This window comes from Protopterus annectens, chromosome 13.part0 (assembly GCF_019279795.1).
Source record: "Protopterus annectens isolate FY-2018-M chromosome 13.part0, PAN1.0, whole genome shotgun sequence".
NCBI classification, from domain to species: Eukaryota; Metazoa; Chordata; order Ceratodontiformes; family Protopteridae; genus Protopterus; species Protopterus annectens.
In genome coordinates, this window is record NC_056747.1 from 203,830,511 (window position 1) to 203,848,873 (window position 18,363).

General features: G+C 38.8%; 1 protein-coding gene across 7 annotated transcripts in view; it reads left to right on the forward strand.

Moving 5' to 3' along the window:
- Window positions 1-18,363, forward strand: part of LOC122817706 (mucin-16-like) — a 261,441-nt gene that overhangs the window by 60,498 nt on the left and 182,580 nt on the right. For all 7 annotated transcript variants that reach the window (XM_044090777.1, XM_044090778.1, XM_044090780.1 and 4 more), the window contains exons 3-4: window positions 3,902-11,266; window positions 12,293-12,403. In XM_044090777.1, coding sequence (XP_043946712.1) covers window positions 3,902-11,266; window positions 12,293-12,403 — 7,476 coding nt within the window. The remainder of the gene's footprint in view (window positions 1-3,901; window positions 11,267-12,292; window positions 12,404-18,363) is intronic.

Genomic DNA, 18,363 nt, shown 5'->3' on the forward strand with positions numbered 1-18,363 from the left:
CATATAGGAAAGACAGGTATGTGCCTCAGAGGCTGTCCTTTTCTGGAATAGGCTTACCATTTTCTTCAACCCAATTCACGAGTAATTTGGGCCAGTGGATGGGGAATCAGAAATTTACAATAAATAAAGGATGACGACCAGTCATGTACAAGCACTTTAATCCATAATGCAATCCACCTATGCCTGGTTGTCACTGTTTATTTATTTTTTGTTGTTGTGATATCAGTGAATCAGAAATGTACCCCTGGTCTGTCACCCTTATCTATATTAGATAGAGGCAGACTATAAATGCTTGACCACCCATGCCAAACCTACATATACCCTTAAAATAACCTTAGGGTAAAAAAAGTGTCAGGTTTGGCAGACATGGCTAGGCTTAAAAAGTTCCCCTGGGGTCTTTAGCCAAAAAACCACCAGTGAACTTATGAGTTGTTATGTCATTACTTTCTCTGAAATTTATGACCAAATGCAGTGCCAAATTTAAAAAAATCAGTAACCTGTAATGGGCTGTCGATGTCTGTCTAGTTTGCTGTTTTCATAATGGGTAATATATTAATAACAAGATCTATATCATTTATTGTAGTGATACCGTATGTCAGTTTCAGTTCATGGTTGTATTGCTGGTTTAGTATGTTAGACACACAGACAATGAACTATGGTTAAATACTTGTTTCATTTTAACCATGTCTTATGGCCAAACAGTTTCCATTGACAACTGTCCATATATACATATACATATATATATATATATATATATATATATATATATATATATATATATATGTGTATGTGTGTGTGTGTGTATATGTGTGTTTATATCTATACATGCATGTATGTAGTTCAGACTACAAGCATTTAATCTAAATAATGCTGTAACCATATTCTATCTACTGGAAATGAATTTTACTACATTTTACTGTAGTTTCACATTGACGTCATCTGCTAAACTGTTCCATTTTTTGTAAAATGTGTTACTATATAAATAATATATTTATTAAGTATGAATATAGTAATATATTTATTGAAAAACAGTTATGATAATACAAAGTACAGTGGCTGACAGGTCATTCCTTAGAAAGTGCCATCCTTCTGCATTAGTGGCTTGTGCTTCTTTTACACACGCAGCATGTTGAACTTTTCTACATGCTAAAACTGCCGCTTGCATTATGTGTGTGTGTGCGTGTGTGTGTGTGTGTGTGTGTGTGTGTGTGTGTGTGTGTGTGTGTGTGTGTGTGTGTGTGTGAGCATGTGCATAATGCGTTTGTGTGCTTAGTTTAGATAGCTTCTCACTCAGCTTTTGATTAATATGCAGCATTGATTGCTTTAGTTACATCACATCTTGTGCTATTTTTTACTCTGCATCTTATGTCTGCCTTCATCTGTATTAAAGTCACTTAAGTTTATATGGAGTATAATTTATTTTCTGTGTATATATATATATATATATATATATATATATATATATATATATATATAATTATATCAACTCCAAAGTCACACCAACCAGAAGAGAGAAATCATTATAGGAGCACACTTAGAAATCACACCAGCAATGATTTCCTTTGGAAAATAGAGATTAACATTATGTTTTAGGTGTCTTTTTCTTTGGCCCACTGATGCTTGAGGAAATTCACCTTGACCACCTGCAGGAAAGCAAAGATCTACTCCTTAAAAAAAAAAGTCTTATGTTTTTTCAGTGCTTTGTGAAATAATATGCTGCTGTAAGAGCACATGTAATGTAGTTTTCTTTTCTTTTTAATGTGCCCCCCCCAAGAAAAACTGACACATTCAACTTTTCTACTTGTGACCCCAATAGTGTAAGGCAATGGATTCATGAATCAGTATTCATGTACATTAAATGTCTGCTGCACCCCTGGGGGGGGGGGGGGTCCTGACTCCTTGTCACCTTGAGAGGTCCTGAATGATGCTAGAGAAGTTACAGGGTGTTAGAAATTACATGTGACACAGTAGGGCTTTTGAAGAAGCCATTAAGCGTGTGTTATAAAGTGCATAATACCCACACTATAAAATGCATTATTACATAGTTTTTATTTATCTATGTAAATAAATGTCTCTCTCGACCATTTCCTTAACAGACATAATTAAAGTTTTGCTCAGATCTCATTTTACTACTTAACTAACCTACATTATATACTGTGAAGTATGTAATTATCAACTTAAATATTTTATTTCCTAGGTCATAACTTAACAGTAAAAACTATAAATAGTTTTAATCTAGAATTTCCAGTGTAATACCTTAAACCTCTTGTATTAGAGGCACATGGGATATATGCAAATGACCCTTAAGAACATCAGGTGTTTTAGCTATATCAGATGGGTATAACAGCCTTGTGTTTCAGCTATATGGCAATTCTGAATGCCCATGACTTTTTAAGTTATTTAATTGACAAATTCAGGCCAATAAAGTTAAACCACACCAGTTGTGGACATACCTGTTTCAACCTTGCTATGGCCTTTTCTGCCAGCACAGGTAGACTGTTTGGCTAACCATTAGAAACACAGGGCTGTTATACCCAGCTGATGTCCATCACCATTAGGGTGTCTACAAAATATCCCAAACTAACAAACTAAATCAATGAGTAAAAAGGTCACAGAGAAAAACCAATCAGTAAAAACTACAAGAAAAATATAGCCAAGCTAGAATTTCCACTGTGTGATTCCTTAAAGCTCTTGTATTAGAGGCACATCGGATATATGCAAATGACCCTTAAAACATCAGGTGTTTCAGCTATATCACCTGGGTATAAGAGCCTTGTTATGGCCTCATCAGCACAGCACAAGTGGACTGTTTGGCTAACCATTAGAAACACAGGGCTGTTATACCCACCTGATGTCCATCACCATTAGGGTGTCTGCATAGGTCCTAACTAAAGAAATACATTTGTAACATATTGTGGCATCTGACTTTGTTCTAAGACAATACTGTTAGAAAAACAGCTCCGTGTTTTATTCGTGATATGCATAATACCCGATGGGCAGTCCTTTCCTTTATGTTGTAATAAGAGTCAAAGGACAAAGCAAACACTTTTCATAGATGTTACATTTATGATCCTTTATGAAGCATAACCGTAAACTGTCTTAATGCTGTAATGCAGGTCTAGCTCACTGAAGAGACTTTTGAAAAATGGCATTCATTATGCTTTCTGAATCTTATCAATTGCTGGGTTGCATAGCTGAGACTTGTACTATGTCTTCATGGTGATTATAAAAGAAATTCAGATAATATTATATGCTAAAACATATTTTATTAGGTTTGTGCTGTCAATATCACACTTCCCTATGCCATACCGTTATCCCAGCAATGTACATTACATGCATATTTACATAAAACCAAATAAGTTATTCACCTCAGGTTACTTTACACTACATTTTAAATGCTGGTTTACAATAAAAAGCATCACTACAGCCTTTATCAAAATAGAGTTTAATGCACAGTAACTCCAGAATTTTCTTTCTAGAGTTTGCTTTGTCTGTTTACATTTATATCATTTGCATCTGTCACAAGCGATGGATGCAAGAGAAATCCTTTGCCATATCTGTATTTCTTGACTTTTTTCTGAAATACGTTATTCACTGTTGCATTTTTTGGACATTTGCCATGAGCTTTGCAAGCATGACTTTCAATCTTTCACTGGGTTTTCTTGTATAAATCTTTTGGTTCCTGCATGTGGCCTTATTTAACATGTATGTGTCATTACAATGCACATATTTAAAAAATAAGTGCTCAGGCCCCCCTTTCTCCCATCTTTAAACTTGTAATGTAAACTGCACTATCCAGACACAGAGGCACCTAAGTTTCTTTATTCTCTGTTGCACCACAAAATTTAATTTCATGCATCAAATTACAGTACCTGATGCTAAACATATGTAATTTGTACAGGCGAGGGAACAAATGGTACAACTTATTTAACATCATCAAGAGAAACAATGTCTACAACTTCAACATCAGTAGTATTTACACTTGGATTAAGTTCTGTATCATCTACACCTACATTAATGTCTAGCACATCACCAGTGCAGACATCAACATCTGGAGAAACATCAGTGACCAGTGTGCAAACAGGGGCACCAGTGATACTGTCAGTGACTACACCAGAAATGAGCACAAGGCCACAGACATCATCACAAGCAGCAACTGTGACAACCACAGAAACCACAATGCTGACTATGGCTCTATCCAGTACTGCACTAGGAACAGCACCACAGGTGAGCACTGCATCCCAGGTGAATACAAAAACAACTTTATCTCCAAGTACGGAAATGAGCAGCACAAAAATGGGGACACCAGCCTTTGAAACAACCACATCCACAACGTCTACAGTAGAAAATAATAGCTCAGCACAAAGAAGCACAGCAAAAAGCACTTTGGAAACAAGTAATCAAGTCACCACTGCAGAGGCATCTACAGAAGCCACTGTGATATCCATAACACCAGTGAAAGTCACAGTATTACCATCATCGGCTACTGAAACAACAATACTTGGAAAAGAGACGACATTATCCTCCAGTATTGTACCTGTGTCAACAGCAGTGACAACATCAGAGTTACCACTTATAACACAGCACATCACAGCACAGTCCCAGGTTCCAGCCGGACAAGGACCTTTGTCAAATGTAACTACCGTATCAGTGACAGAGCTTCCAAGTTCTACACAGCAGCTTACTAAAATGCAAGAAAGTAAATCTGCACCAGCCCTGTCAATTACAGAGACGATGAGATCGTTAACATCTGCACCTGTAGCAATTACCACATCAAGCATGTCAGGAAAGACAATTGTGACCCCTGGAGCTGTTACATTGTCACCTAGTGTGACAACAGCAACAAATACTCAGCAAACAATGTCTGCATTAACCACAACTGCTGCAATTTCATCTACAACTCCAGTAGAAACAACAAGAACTGCACTGTTACTTCCTACAGGTGAAGCATCTTTGGTATCAGGTCCGCTGACAGAGACAATAAAGTTAGTACCATCTACTGCAACACCAGAAACTACAAGTACACCTTCAGTCTCATCACACGGTACCAGTGAAACAAGCCGGGAAACTTCAAGGACAACTGTGGTTCTGTCTGGCTCTGTTCAAATATCTACTCCCTTAGCAAGTACCGAATCTGCTATGGTCACTACAGCACCTGTAACACCTAGTACAGAAACACATAGTACTGTAACTGCAGCGTCTGTCCTTGAGACATTAAAATTGACAAGTTCTACAACACAAAGTACATCTGTGCCTTATACAAGCAGAGGACAAAGCACACAGCAAATGCCTAGTTCTGCTTTCCTTACACAGTTACCTGGTACATCTGCAGTAGGAACAAGCAGCTCTGTGTACCCAGCATCCCCTGAGAAAGTACTAACATCAACAGCACAAAGTACTGAGGTTAAACTCAGTGCAGAGACAACAGCTGTTTCCTCCAGTACTGTACCACTGACAACAACACCGCCAACAACACCACTACCACTTGTAACCGAGAACATCATAGCACAGTCCCAGATTCCAGCTGGGCAGGGGCCTTCATCAAATTTAACTACCTTATCAGTGACACAGCTTCCAAGTTCTACAGAACAGCTTACTAAAATGCAAGAAAGTAAATCTCCAACAACCTTTTCAGTTACTGAGCTCATAATACCTGTAACATCTGTACCTGTATCAGTTACCACATCAAGCATGTCAACAATGACATCAGTGACCCCTGGTGTTGTGACTCTGTCACCTAGTCCACCAGTAACAAGCACTCTGCAAACAATGTCTACATTAACAACAACTGTGCCAACTTCATCTACAACTCCAGTAGAAACAACAAGAACCGCATTGTTACTTTCTACAGGTGAAGCATCTTCGGTATCAGGTCCGCTGACAGAGACAATAAAGTTAGTACCGTCTACTGCAACACCAGAAACTACAAGTACACCTTCAGTCTCATCACATGGTACCAGTGAAACAAGTAGGGAAACTCCAAGGACAACTGGGGCTCTGTCTGGTTCTGTTCAAATATCTACTCCATTAGCAAGTACCGAATCAGCTATGGTCACTACAGCACCTGTAACACCTAGTACAGAAATACATAGTACTGTAATTGCAGCATCTGTCCTTGAGACATTAAAATCGACAAGTTATACAACACAAAGTACCTCTGTGCCTTATACAAGCAGAGGACAAAGCACACAACAAATGGCTAGTTCTGCTTTCCTTACACAGTTACCTGGTACATCTGCAGTAGGAACAAGCAGCTCTGTGTACCCAGCATCCCCTGAGAAAGTACTAACATCAACAGCACAAAGTACTGAGGTGAAACTCAGTACGGAGACAACAGCTGTTTCCTCTGGTACTGTACCACTGACAACAACACCACCAATAACACCACTACCACTTGTAACTGAGAACATCATAGCACAGTCCCAGATTCCAGCCGGGCAGGGACCTTCATCAAATTTAACTACCTTACCAGTGACACAGCTTCCAAGTTCTACACAACAGCTTACTAAAATACAAGAAAGTAAATCTCCAACAGCCTTGTCAGTTACTGAGCTCATAATACCTGTAACATCTGTACCTGTATCAGTAACCACATCAAGCATGTCAACAATGACATCAGTGACCCCTGGTGTTGTGACTCTGTCACCTAGTCCACCAGTAACAAGCACTCTGCAAACAATGTCTACATTAACCACAACTGTGCCAACTTCATCTACAACTCCAGTAGAAACAACAAGAACTGCATTGTTACTTTCTACAGGTGAAGCATCTTCGGTATCAGGTCTGCTGACAGAGGTAATAAAGTTAGTACCATCTACTGCAACACCAGAAACTACAAGTACACCTTCAGTCTCATCACACGGAACCAGGGAAACTCCAAGGACAACTGTGGTTCTGCCTGGTTCTGTTCAAATATCTACTCCCTTAGCAAGTACCGAATCGGCTATGGTCACTACAGCACCTGTAACACACAGTACAGAAACACATAGTAGTGTAACTTCAGCATCTGTCCTTGAGACATTAAAATCGACAAGTTCTACAACACAAAGTACCTCTGTGCCTTATACAAGCAGAGGACAAAGCACACAACAAATGGCTAGTTCTGCTTTCCTTACACAGTTACCTGGTACATCTGCAGTAGGAACAAGCATCTCTGTGTACCCAGCATCCCCTGAGAAAGTACTAACATCAACAGCACAAAGTACTGAGGTGAAACTCAGTACAGAGACAACAGCTGTTTCCTCCACTACTGTACCACTGACAACAACACCGCCAACAACACCACTACCACTTGTAACTGAGAACATCATAGCACAGTCCCAGATTCCAGCCGGGCAAGGGCCCTCTTCAAATTTAACTACCTTATCTGTGACGCAGCTTCCAAGTTCTACACAACAGCTTACTAAAATGCAAGAAAGTAAATCTCCAACAACCCTGTCAGTTACAGAGACCAAGAAACCTGTAACATCTGTAGCTGTATCAATTACCACATCAAGCACATCAACAAAGATATCAGTGACCCCTGGAGCTGTTACATTGCCACCAAGTTCAACAACAGCAACAAGCCCTCAGCAAACAATGTCTGCATTAACCACAACTGCTGCAACTTCATCTACAACTCTAGCAGAAACAACAAGCACCACACAATTACTTCCTACAGGTGAAGCATCTTCGGTATCGGGTCTGCTGACAGAGACAATAGTGTTAGTGCCATCTACTGCTACACCAGAATCTACAAGTACAGCTTCAGTCTCATCACACGGAACCAGGGAAACTTCAAGGACAACTGCGGTTCTGTCTGGTTCTGTTCAAATATCTACTCCCTTAGCAAGTACCGAATCAGCTATGGTCACTACAGCACCTGTAACACCTAGTACAGAAACACATAGTACTGCAACTGCAGCGCCCATCCTTGAGACATTAAAATCGACAAGTTCTGCAACACAAAGTACATCTGTGCCTTATACAAGCAGAGGGGAGAGCACACAACAAATGCCTAGTTCTGCTTTCCTTACACAGTTACCTGGTACATCTGTAGAAAGAACAAGCAGCTCTGTGTACCCAGCATCTACTGAGAAAGTACTAACATCAAAAGCACAAAGTACTGAGGTGAAACTCAGTACGGAGGCAACAGCTGTTTCCTCCAGTACTGTACCACTGACAACAACACCACCAACAGCACCACTTTCACTTGTAACTGAGAACATCATAGCACAGTCCCAGATTCCAGCCGGGCAAGGGCCCTCTTCAAATTTAACTACCTTATCTGTGACGCAGCTTCCAAGTTCTACACAACAGCTTACTAAAATGCAAGAAAGTAAATCTCCAACAACCCTGTCAGTTACAGAGACCAAGAAACCTGTAACATCTGTAGCTGTATCAATTACCACATCAAGCACATCAACAAAGACATCAGTGACCCCTGGAGCTGTTACATTGTCACCAAGTTCGACAACAGCAACAAGCCCTCAGCAAACAATGTCTGCATTAACCACAACTGCTGCAACTTCATCTACAACTCTAGTAGAAACAACAAGCACCACACTGTTACTTCCTACAGGTGAAGCATCTTCGGTATCGGGTCTGCTGACAGAGACAATAGTGTTAGTGCCATCTACTGCTACATCAGAATCTACAAGTACACCTTCAGTTTCTTCGCGTGGTACTAGTGAAACAAGCAGGGAAACTCTAAGGACAGCTGTGGTTCTTTCTGGTTCTGTTCAAATATCTACTCCATTAGCAAGTACCGAATTGGCTATAGTCACTACACCACCTGTAACACCTAGTACAGAAACACATAGTACTGTAACTGCAGCACCTGTCCTTGAAACTTTAAAATCAACTTCTACCACACAAAGTACATCTGTGCCTTTTACAAGCAGAGGACAAAGCACACAACAAATGTCTAGTTCTGCTTTCCTTACACAGTTACCTGGTACATCTGCAGTAGGAACAAGCAGCTCTGTGTACCCAGAATCCACTGAGAAAGTACTAACATCAACAGCACAAAGTACTGAGGTGAAACTCAGTACGGAGACAACAGCTGTTTCCTCCAGTACTGTACCACTGACAACAACACCACCAACAACACCATTCCCACTTGTAACTGAGAACATCATAGCACAGTCCCAGATTCCAGCTGGGCAGGGACCTTCATCAAATTTAACTACCTTACCAGTGTCACAGCTTCCAAGTTCTACACAACAGCTTACTAAAATGCAGGAAGGTAACTTTCCAACATCTCTGGCAGTTACTGAGGCCAAGAAACCTGTAACATCTGTCGCTGTAGCAATTACCACATTAAGCATGTCAGCAAAAGCTTCATTGACCCCTGGAGCTGTTACATTGTCAACTAGTCCGACAATAGCAACAAGCACTCTGCAAACAATGTCTGCATTAAAGACAACTGCTGCAACTTCATCTACAACTCAAGTAGAAACAACAAGCACCGCTCTGTTACTTTCTACAGGTGAAGCATCTTCGGTATCGGGTCCGCTGACAGAGACAACAGTGTTAGTGCCATCTACTGCTACACCAGAAACTACAACTGCATCTTCAGTCTCATCTCATGGTACTAGTGAAACAAGCTGGGAAACTCCAAGAACAACTGTGGTTCTGTCTGCTTCTGTTCAAATGACTACCTCCCTAGCAAGTACCGAATCGGCTATGGTCACTACAGCACCTGTAACATCTAGTACAGAAACACATAGTACTGTAACTGCAGCGCCCGTCCTTGAGACATTAAAATCGACAAGTTCTACAACACAAAGTACCTCTGTGCCTTATACAAGCAGAGAACAAAGCACACAACAAATGGCTAGTTCTGCTTTCCTTACACAGTTACCTGGTACATCTGCAGTAGGAACAAGCAGCTCTGTGTACCCAGCATCCCCTGAGAAAGTACTAACATCAACAGCACAAAGTACTGAGGTGAAACTCAGTACAGAGACAACAGCTGTTTCCTCTGGTACTGTACCACTGACAACAACACCACTATCACTTGTAACCGAGAACATCATAGCACAGTCCCAGATTCCAGCCGGGCAGGGACCCTCATCAAATTTAACTACCTTACCAGTGACACAGCTTCCAAGTTCTACAGAACAGCTTACTAAAATCCAAGAAAGTAAATCTCCAACAACCTTGTCAGTTACTGAGCTCAAAATACCTGTAACATCTGTACCTGTATCAGTTGCCACATCAAGCATGTCAACAAAGACATCAGTGACCCCTGGTGTTGTGACTCTGTCACCTAGTCCATCAGTAACAAGCACTCTGCAAGCAATGTCTACATTAACCACAACTGTGCCAACTTCATCTACAACTCCAGTAGAAACAACAAGAACCGCATTGTTACTTTCTACAGGTGAAGCATCTTCGGTATCAGGTCCACTGACAGAGACAATAAAGTTAGTGCCATCTACTGCAACACTAGAAACTACAAGTACTCCTTCAGTCTCATCACATGGTACCAGTGAAACTCCGAGGACAACTGTGGTTCTGTCTGGTTCTGTTCAAATATCTACTCCCTTAGCAAGTACCGAATCGGCTATGGTCACTACAGCACCTGTAACACCTAGTACAGAAACACATAGTACTGTAACTTCAGCGCCCGTCCTTGAGACATTAAAATCAACAAGTTCTACAACACAAAGTACATCTGTGCCTTTTACAAGCAGAGGACAAAGCACACAACAAATGGCTAGTTCTGCTTTCCTTACACAGTTACCTGGTACATCTGCAGTAGGAACAAGCAGCTCTGTGTACCCAGCATCCCCTGAGAAAGTACTAACATCAACAGCACAAAGTACTGAGGTGAAACTCAGTACAGAGACAACAGCTGTTTCCTCCAGTACTGTACCACTGACAACAACACCGCCAACAACACCACTACCATTTGTAACTGAGAACATCATAGCACAGTCGCAGATTCCAGCCGGGCAAGTGCCCTCTTCAAATTTAACTACCTTATCTGTGACGCAGCTTCCAAGTTCTACAGAACAGCTTACTAAAATGCAGGAAAGTAAATTTCCAACAACCCTGGCAGTCACTGAGAGCAAAAGACCTCTAACATCTGTAGGTGTAGCAATTACCACATCAAGCACATCAGCAGAAGCATCAATGTCCCCAGGAGCTGTTACAGTGTCACCTAGTGCGACAACAACAACAAGCACTCTGCAAACATTGTCTGGTTTAACCAGAACTGCAGCAAGTTCATCTACAACTCCAGTAGAAACAACAAGCACTGCATTCTTACTTTCCACAGGTAAAACATCTTCTCTATCAGGGTTACTGACAGAGACAAAAGTGTTAGTACAGTTGCAGTTTCTAGTGTAACAGAAGATGGCACTATCAGTCTGAGCTTATGGTACAAACAAATAACTAGTGAAACTCCTGGTTCTGCCTGGTTCTGTACAAGTATCTATTTTCCAAACATGTACTGAATCAGCTAAGGTTAGCACAGCACCTGTAACCACTAGTATGGTAGCACATAGTAATGTAACAGTAGCCATGGCCCTTGAGACATTAAAAACAGCTAGTTCTGCAACACAAAGTGCAACTATGTCTTATACAAGCATAGGTCAGAGCACACAGCCAGTAAGTATTTCTACTTTTATTAATGAGTTGGCTGGTATAACTGCAGTAGGAGCAATTACCTCTGTGAACACAAATAACCACCCCCCCACGAAGTGCCTGCATTAGCAATACAAAGTGCTGAGGTGAGGCTCAGTACAGGGACAACAGCTGTGCCCTCCGGTATTGTACCCCTGACAACAACTTCAACAGTGTTTCCACTTATAACAGAACACATTCAAGCACAGTCTCAGATTCCCTATGAGCAAAGACCATTCTGTAATCCATTGACTTCCTCAATAACATATTCAACAGGTTTCAGACAGCAATTTACATCACCAGTTCCTTTTACCAAATAACAGGAATTTAGCTCCATTGCAGCTACCAGATCAGGTAACAACCATTCTATCTTCAGCTAGGGTTAATGATTCAATCACAAGTTTTCAGCATTACCATTCATTGTATCTGCAACCTGCAGACTACAAACACTTCCGTCTCACACAATTTCTTACATCCCTTGAAATAGTCATATCAGTTCTGACATGTATGACCTAACGCCATCTACAGTATCAAAAAGTATTTCTTTAGAGAGAGGCAAGAAATAAAATACCCAACAAATAAATTAGTAGAAATGACAGAAGAAAATATTGTAGCAAAAGAAAAATCCAGCTGATCTCAATTCAGTTAATAATTTTTACTTTTTTACCTTCCACTATAGCTACGCCTGGAAGTACATATTCCAGATTGCCAACAAAAGAACTACCAGCTGTCACATCGATACCATCTACACAGACAACAACAACAACCGCGGTCCAATTAACATCAACAGGTATGACACTTTTAATGCTATAGAGTCTGAAGAAAGTTTGCTTAAAATATGAATGTGCTAACTGTATGATTTTTTATAAGATTATTTAAAATGTCCTTCATTTTTCAGATTAACAAGATTTTATTCATTTAGTTTTTTTATTGTTTTACACTTAAATGTTCCTGGAATCCTAACTGCAGTTTGTTAATTTAGAATAAAAGTTCTATAACAGTACTGCTAATGACAGATCGATTCTAAGTTCTCTATACGGCAAATACCCTTTACTATATTGCCCAACTGGAGTAATAGCCTCATGCATTCCTTACTCTGAGACTACTGCAAATCAGTGAGCAAAAGGGAACATTCCTAATTTAAGGAATCCCAATCAAGGTGCATTATTACGCTGACTGCTGTTTGTCCTTGTGGTACTTAACAGCGAGTGTGTACTTCCTAGGACATAAAGTTTATTACTTCCACTTAAGCAATTCATATAGCCAAGATACTCTGACCATCGCCAGTTTGCATTTTATCAGTAGTGTAAAATCAAAGATTTTCTACGTAATTAATAACTGTTAGATCGTGCTCGAACCCCCTTTTGTATGTAAATATATGGAATTATTACAATGGGTTCCAAATTTCCTTTCCCTTTACTCTGAAATTTTTGAAAGTATAAGAAATATATATTATAAAACCTGGGTCAAGCACTCAGTCACTACTTGTCCACAGGAAACAAGATGATATCCGAGAAATTAATGAAAATGTTAGACACTGGTTACGTTTATATCAAACACATCAGCATACCTCAGTATTACTTCAGAGTATTTAGAATCCACAGGAAACAAGATGATATCCGAGAAATTAATGAAAATGTTAGACACTGGTTACGTTTATATCAAACACATCAGCATACCTCAGTATTACTTCAGAGTATTTAGAATAAATGAATGCTAAGTTCTTGCATGAAACTACACATTACTGGTAACTGATAAGCAACTGTTAGGTTAGAGAGTAGTCTATTGTTGTTTTACATGCAACAGTCAAATAGGCAGGGAACAAAATCTCAGCAATCACTGCAGTGGCAGAAAAGCCAAATACTTCAAACTACACCCTAGAGTATATGACAAACCTGGTATATTAAAATTCAATGACAAAGTCAAAGGGCTCATTTTGCTGTAGTAATGCATGTGCTGGCCTACTAGTTTCATGGAAAAAGGTGTCTGATTTACATTATGGTATCACATAAAGTTAGATACATTGAAGAAGCTAACCTGAGGTAATATCTACCCCTGTGTGTGAAGGAAGAATATTGGCATTTATAATTCTCTGGATGCCAATTTTTATAATAAGAAGCTTGTGATCTTCACTCATTATTTCTCACAGCAGTTCCGCTTTGGATATTTTCGGGTGCCTGCAAAACCGGGTGAATTACAACTCTTCAAGTCACCTGTGGACAGTGACTTTTTCGTGCCTGTGGTTGTTAGTGTCCGTTCATTTTGGTTTCTTGGTTTCTTTTTGGGCACTACCTTTGAATTGGTTATCAATTTTTACAACAGGCCTGAGAATGAAATAAGACTACCTACAACAGTGAAAGAACCGACTGAATGTGAGTAACTGTCACGAGACTGAGAGATGATCGAACCAGTTCACATGTTGAAATACCATATTGTGAGCTACTTCTGGTAGTATCTGACTGCATGTAATTCAAGCCTAGTAACCATATGTTATCACTGCAGCACGTAAAATCATATAGTTTAGTACAGCAATATGTGATATCACACCATTGATATGCCTCCAATCAATGAGCAAATGCAGTGCCAAGTAAAAAAATCGGTAAGCTATAATCAGCTATAGGGGTGTGTCTAGTTTACTGTTTTCATACTTGGTAATGTATTAATCACAAGATCTATACCACTTATTATAGTGCCACTTAATGAGATATAATATGCCAGTTTCAGCCATACCTGTTCATGGTTGTAATCCTGATTGGGTGTATTAGACACAGGTCGTGGGTACAACAATGGGATATGGTTAACTAGTTGGTCTATTTTAACTACATCATGTGATCAAACAGTTCCTGTTAACAAGTATGCATTTTCTCTGACCTACGTTAAGATACTATATACATTGTTCCATGCTATCTTTTAAACTTGCAGCAGATATCCATGATGTATATCTGGTCCAGACTACCAGTGCTTCATCTAAATAATGCTGTAGCCATATTCTAACTTCTAGAAAATGAGTTTTACTACATTTTAGTCTAGTTTCTCATCAATGCCACTGGCAAACTATGCAATTTATCATACATTGTGTTACTATAAATAAATAATATGTCTATTGAGGAATATATGTGATAATCCAAAGTACAGTGGTTGACAGGTCATCTGCTTAGAAAGTGCCATCCTTCTGCATTACTGGCTTGCGCTTGTTTTACACACGCAGCATGTTGACATGCTGATATTGCAGCTTGCATTATGTACACAGCACTGGGTGTGTGCACATGCCTATGTGTTTGCACACTTTATTTTGATATTTTCTTAGTGTTTAATTAGCATGTAGTATTGTCTGCTTTAATTGCATCAGCATCATTTGCATCTTTTTCTTACTCTGCATCTTCTGCCTTCATCTTGATTAAAGCTGGCTGAGTTTTTATGGAGCATCATTTATTTCCCCTGCATCATACCTCCAGCTCCACTTTTAATGCTCTTATTCTTAGCAGAAATCTTACACTGTATTTCATTTTTGCATTTTAAAAGAGAAAGGCACTGCAAGCAAAATGCAGTGAGACTTTTTGGCATACCTAAATCATGCTGGCAGTTTGCCACATCTTTGTTCAATCCGTAGGCCATTTGAAAATCCACAGTATGATTTATTTAACAAAGAGCAATACCCCCCTGGACCATGTTATCAGGTTTTCCTCAAAAATCGTCCCTCCCTCTATTTTCAACATTATTATTCCATAGAATACAAATACCAACCTGACAAACAGCTACCCATTATATAAATGATGAACTTTTGCCATATTACCAATGTAATTTCAATCAGACCGATGCTTGTATGACTTAACTTTTAATCAGCAGCCATTAAGTGTTACATGTCTTCTCCTTGCCCTTAATGTATTTTTATTTTAGTACATGTTGTGTTTCATTCCTGTGTTCTTCTCCACCATACTGTATAATCCTGTTCTAGTACAACCACTTGAGTCCCAAGTGCTGGAAGACCACTGTCTCAAACCCAAGGACTTGTGTGCCTTGTAGCTCGTACTGGCTGGTACTCATACTTGGAACTGGACTAAGAGTTCAGGCAAGTATCTTGTACACCTTACATACACATTATTCAGGTTAAATGAGACAAGTTTGGCAGCTATATGGAGGGAATGTAGATTAGGGTCCCATGCAGCAATCAGCAAAGGGATTTAAGTTTATGCAGCTGGAAGGGAGTTTTAGGGTTAGGGAATGCGAGAAGAGTTTTAGGTTTAGAGACTGGGAAGGGAGTAAGGGTTAGGAAGCGATCAGAGAGTTTAAGAATAAGAATGGGTGATCATAGACATTAGGGTTTACTATGGGCAGTAGAGTTTTAGGTTTATGGAGTGGTTGTGGATTTTATATTTAGGGAATGTGGTCCTGAGTTGAAGAACTAGGTGGGAGTATTACGATTAGAGTTAATTCTTTGGTAGGGCTATACAGTTTAATCCAAATGGGTGACTGGATGGCTACGTAGTTACATAAGATTAAGCTACTAGGAGTTAAAGAACTTGCCTTGGCTTTTCGAATAAGTATGTCACGAGCTACAAGCACATGAGAACTTGAGTTAGACTCTAGTGATATGAATAAATGCTACAAAATAAAACATTTTCTAAAATCCACTAATCTTATTTTTACTGCAGTTCTAAGACCTGTTGCAGTGTTACTATGTTCTTAACATGTTTCAAAATCACATTTCTATATTGTCCTTCATTCTGGATGCAAAATAAAACACGTTTCAGTCACCAAATGTTAAAAATTATATTTTTGATGCAACCATGGGATGCCATCTATTCAGCAAAGACACTTGTAAATAATTGTTTATTAGCAAAACAAAGAAAAGATTTAGGATTATTGAATGCTTTGTGAAATAATATGCTGCTGTAAGGGCAGCTGCAGTCTAATTTTCTTTTCTTTTCTTTTTAATGTAGCTCCCTCACAAAAAAATGACGTTTCACTATTTCTATTGTGGTACAAATACAGTCAGTAAGGCCGTGGATTTGTGGATCACTATTCATGTGCATTAAATGTGTATTACAACACTGGGGGAGGGGGGGGGAGGTTCTGACTCCTTATAACGTGAAAAGGTCCTGAATAAAACTAGAGAAGTTACAGGGCATCATAAATTACATTTGACACAGACGGCCTTTTGAAGAAGCCCTTGCACTTGAGTTATAAAGTGCATAATACTCATACTATAAAATGCCTTATATAGTTTTTATCTACTTGTACATATAAATGTCTCTCTCTCTCTCTCTCGACCATTTCCATATCAGATCATATCAAAGCTTTGCTCAGCTCACGTCACTTTCTTAACTAACTTACATTATGAATATAAAAGTTGTTATGACATAACTAATGCAATACATTTATTCCATATTCTGCCATCCAATTTTACTGTATGCAATTGCTATTAGAAAGCATCTTGTTTTATTTGAGCTATGCGTAATACACACTTTCCTTTGCATTGTAATAAGAGTCAAATGACACAGCCACACATTTTTTTTTCATAGTTGTTACATTTATGATGTTTTTTGAAGCATCACATGAACTGTATTAATGCTCTGTAATGCAGGTCTAGCTTGTTGAAGATAGTTTTGCAGAAAGGCATTCATTATACCTGTTAACCCTTGTCAGAGGTTGAGATGTATGCCAGAGATTTGTACTATGTCCCCATAGTCATTCTGAAAGGCATTCAGACAGTACTGCATTCCAAAAAAGACTTTCATTGGTCTCTGCTGCCCATCTCACGATTCGCATATGCCATGCTAATGTCCCGGCAATAAACATTACATATGCACTAACAGAAAACTAGATAAGTTATTCACTTCAGGTTACTTAAGGCTGCATTTTTAATACTGATTTACAATAAAATAAAACATTACCAAAGACTGTATCTAAACAAAGTTTAATGCACAGTGACCCACAAACTAAATCTCTATGGTTTTCTTTCTCTACTTTCACCAAATGAAAAAAAAAAACATGAAATGTTGTAAGTTGAAAACACAAAAATACGAAAAATGAACATGTGATCACACATGTGATCACACTGGAGCAAATGAATTACGGCTAAAATAACAAAAATCAGACTTTATTATTGAGCACTTTCATCCTATAAACAACTAAGGATTTCATCATAAAACCTAGTTCACCAGACACACTGAATAAATATACTTCACATAGTCACATGATTCACTAATTAAAATTGTTAATAAAGTGCCTTATAGCGACATACCCAATAAATATTAAAAAGTAAAATCCCATAATTAGTAAATGTTACATTTAAAAATAAAACAACAGATCACAATTTCAAACCCTATTTATAGAAATATAATCATTCAAGCCAGGAATAAAGTTACTTCCAATAGCAATTGCCACCATAATTCCTTATATTCCAAAAGGTTTTGCCACTCACCCCCTTTCAAAAATGGGAAATCTTTCAAGTATAACAAACTTAAATTTATTGAAATTAATATAGAGTAGTGAATGTTAAAAAAATTATTAATATCACCCTTTCTCTGCTTTCACTTATCTTATTTGCATGTCACTTGCAATGGATACAGCAGAAATCCATGTGCATATGTGTATTTCTTGACTAGTTTCTGCAATGCATTATTCATTCCTGCATTTTTTGACATCTGCCATGTGCTTTGCAAGCATGATGTTCAATATTTCACTGGGTTTTCATATATAAAACTTTTGGCTCCCACATGTGGCCTTATTTAACACATATGTCATGTT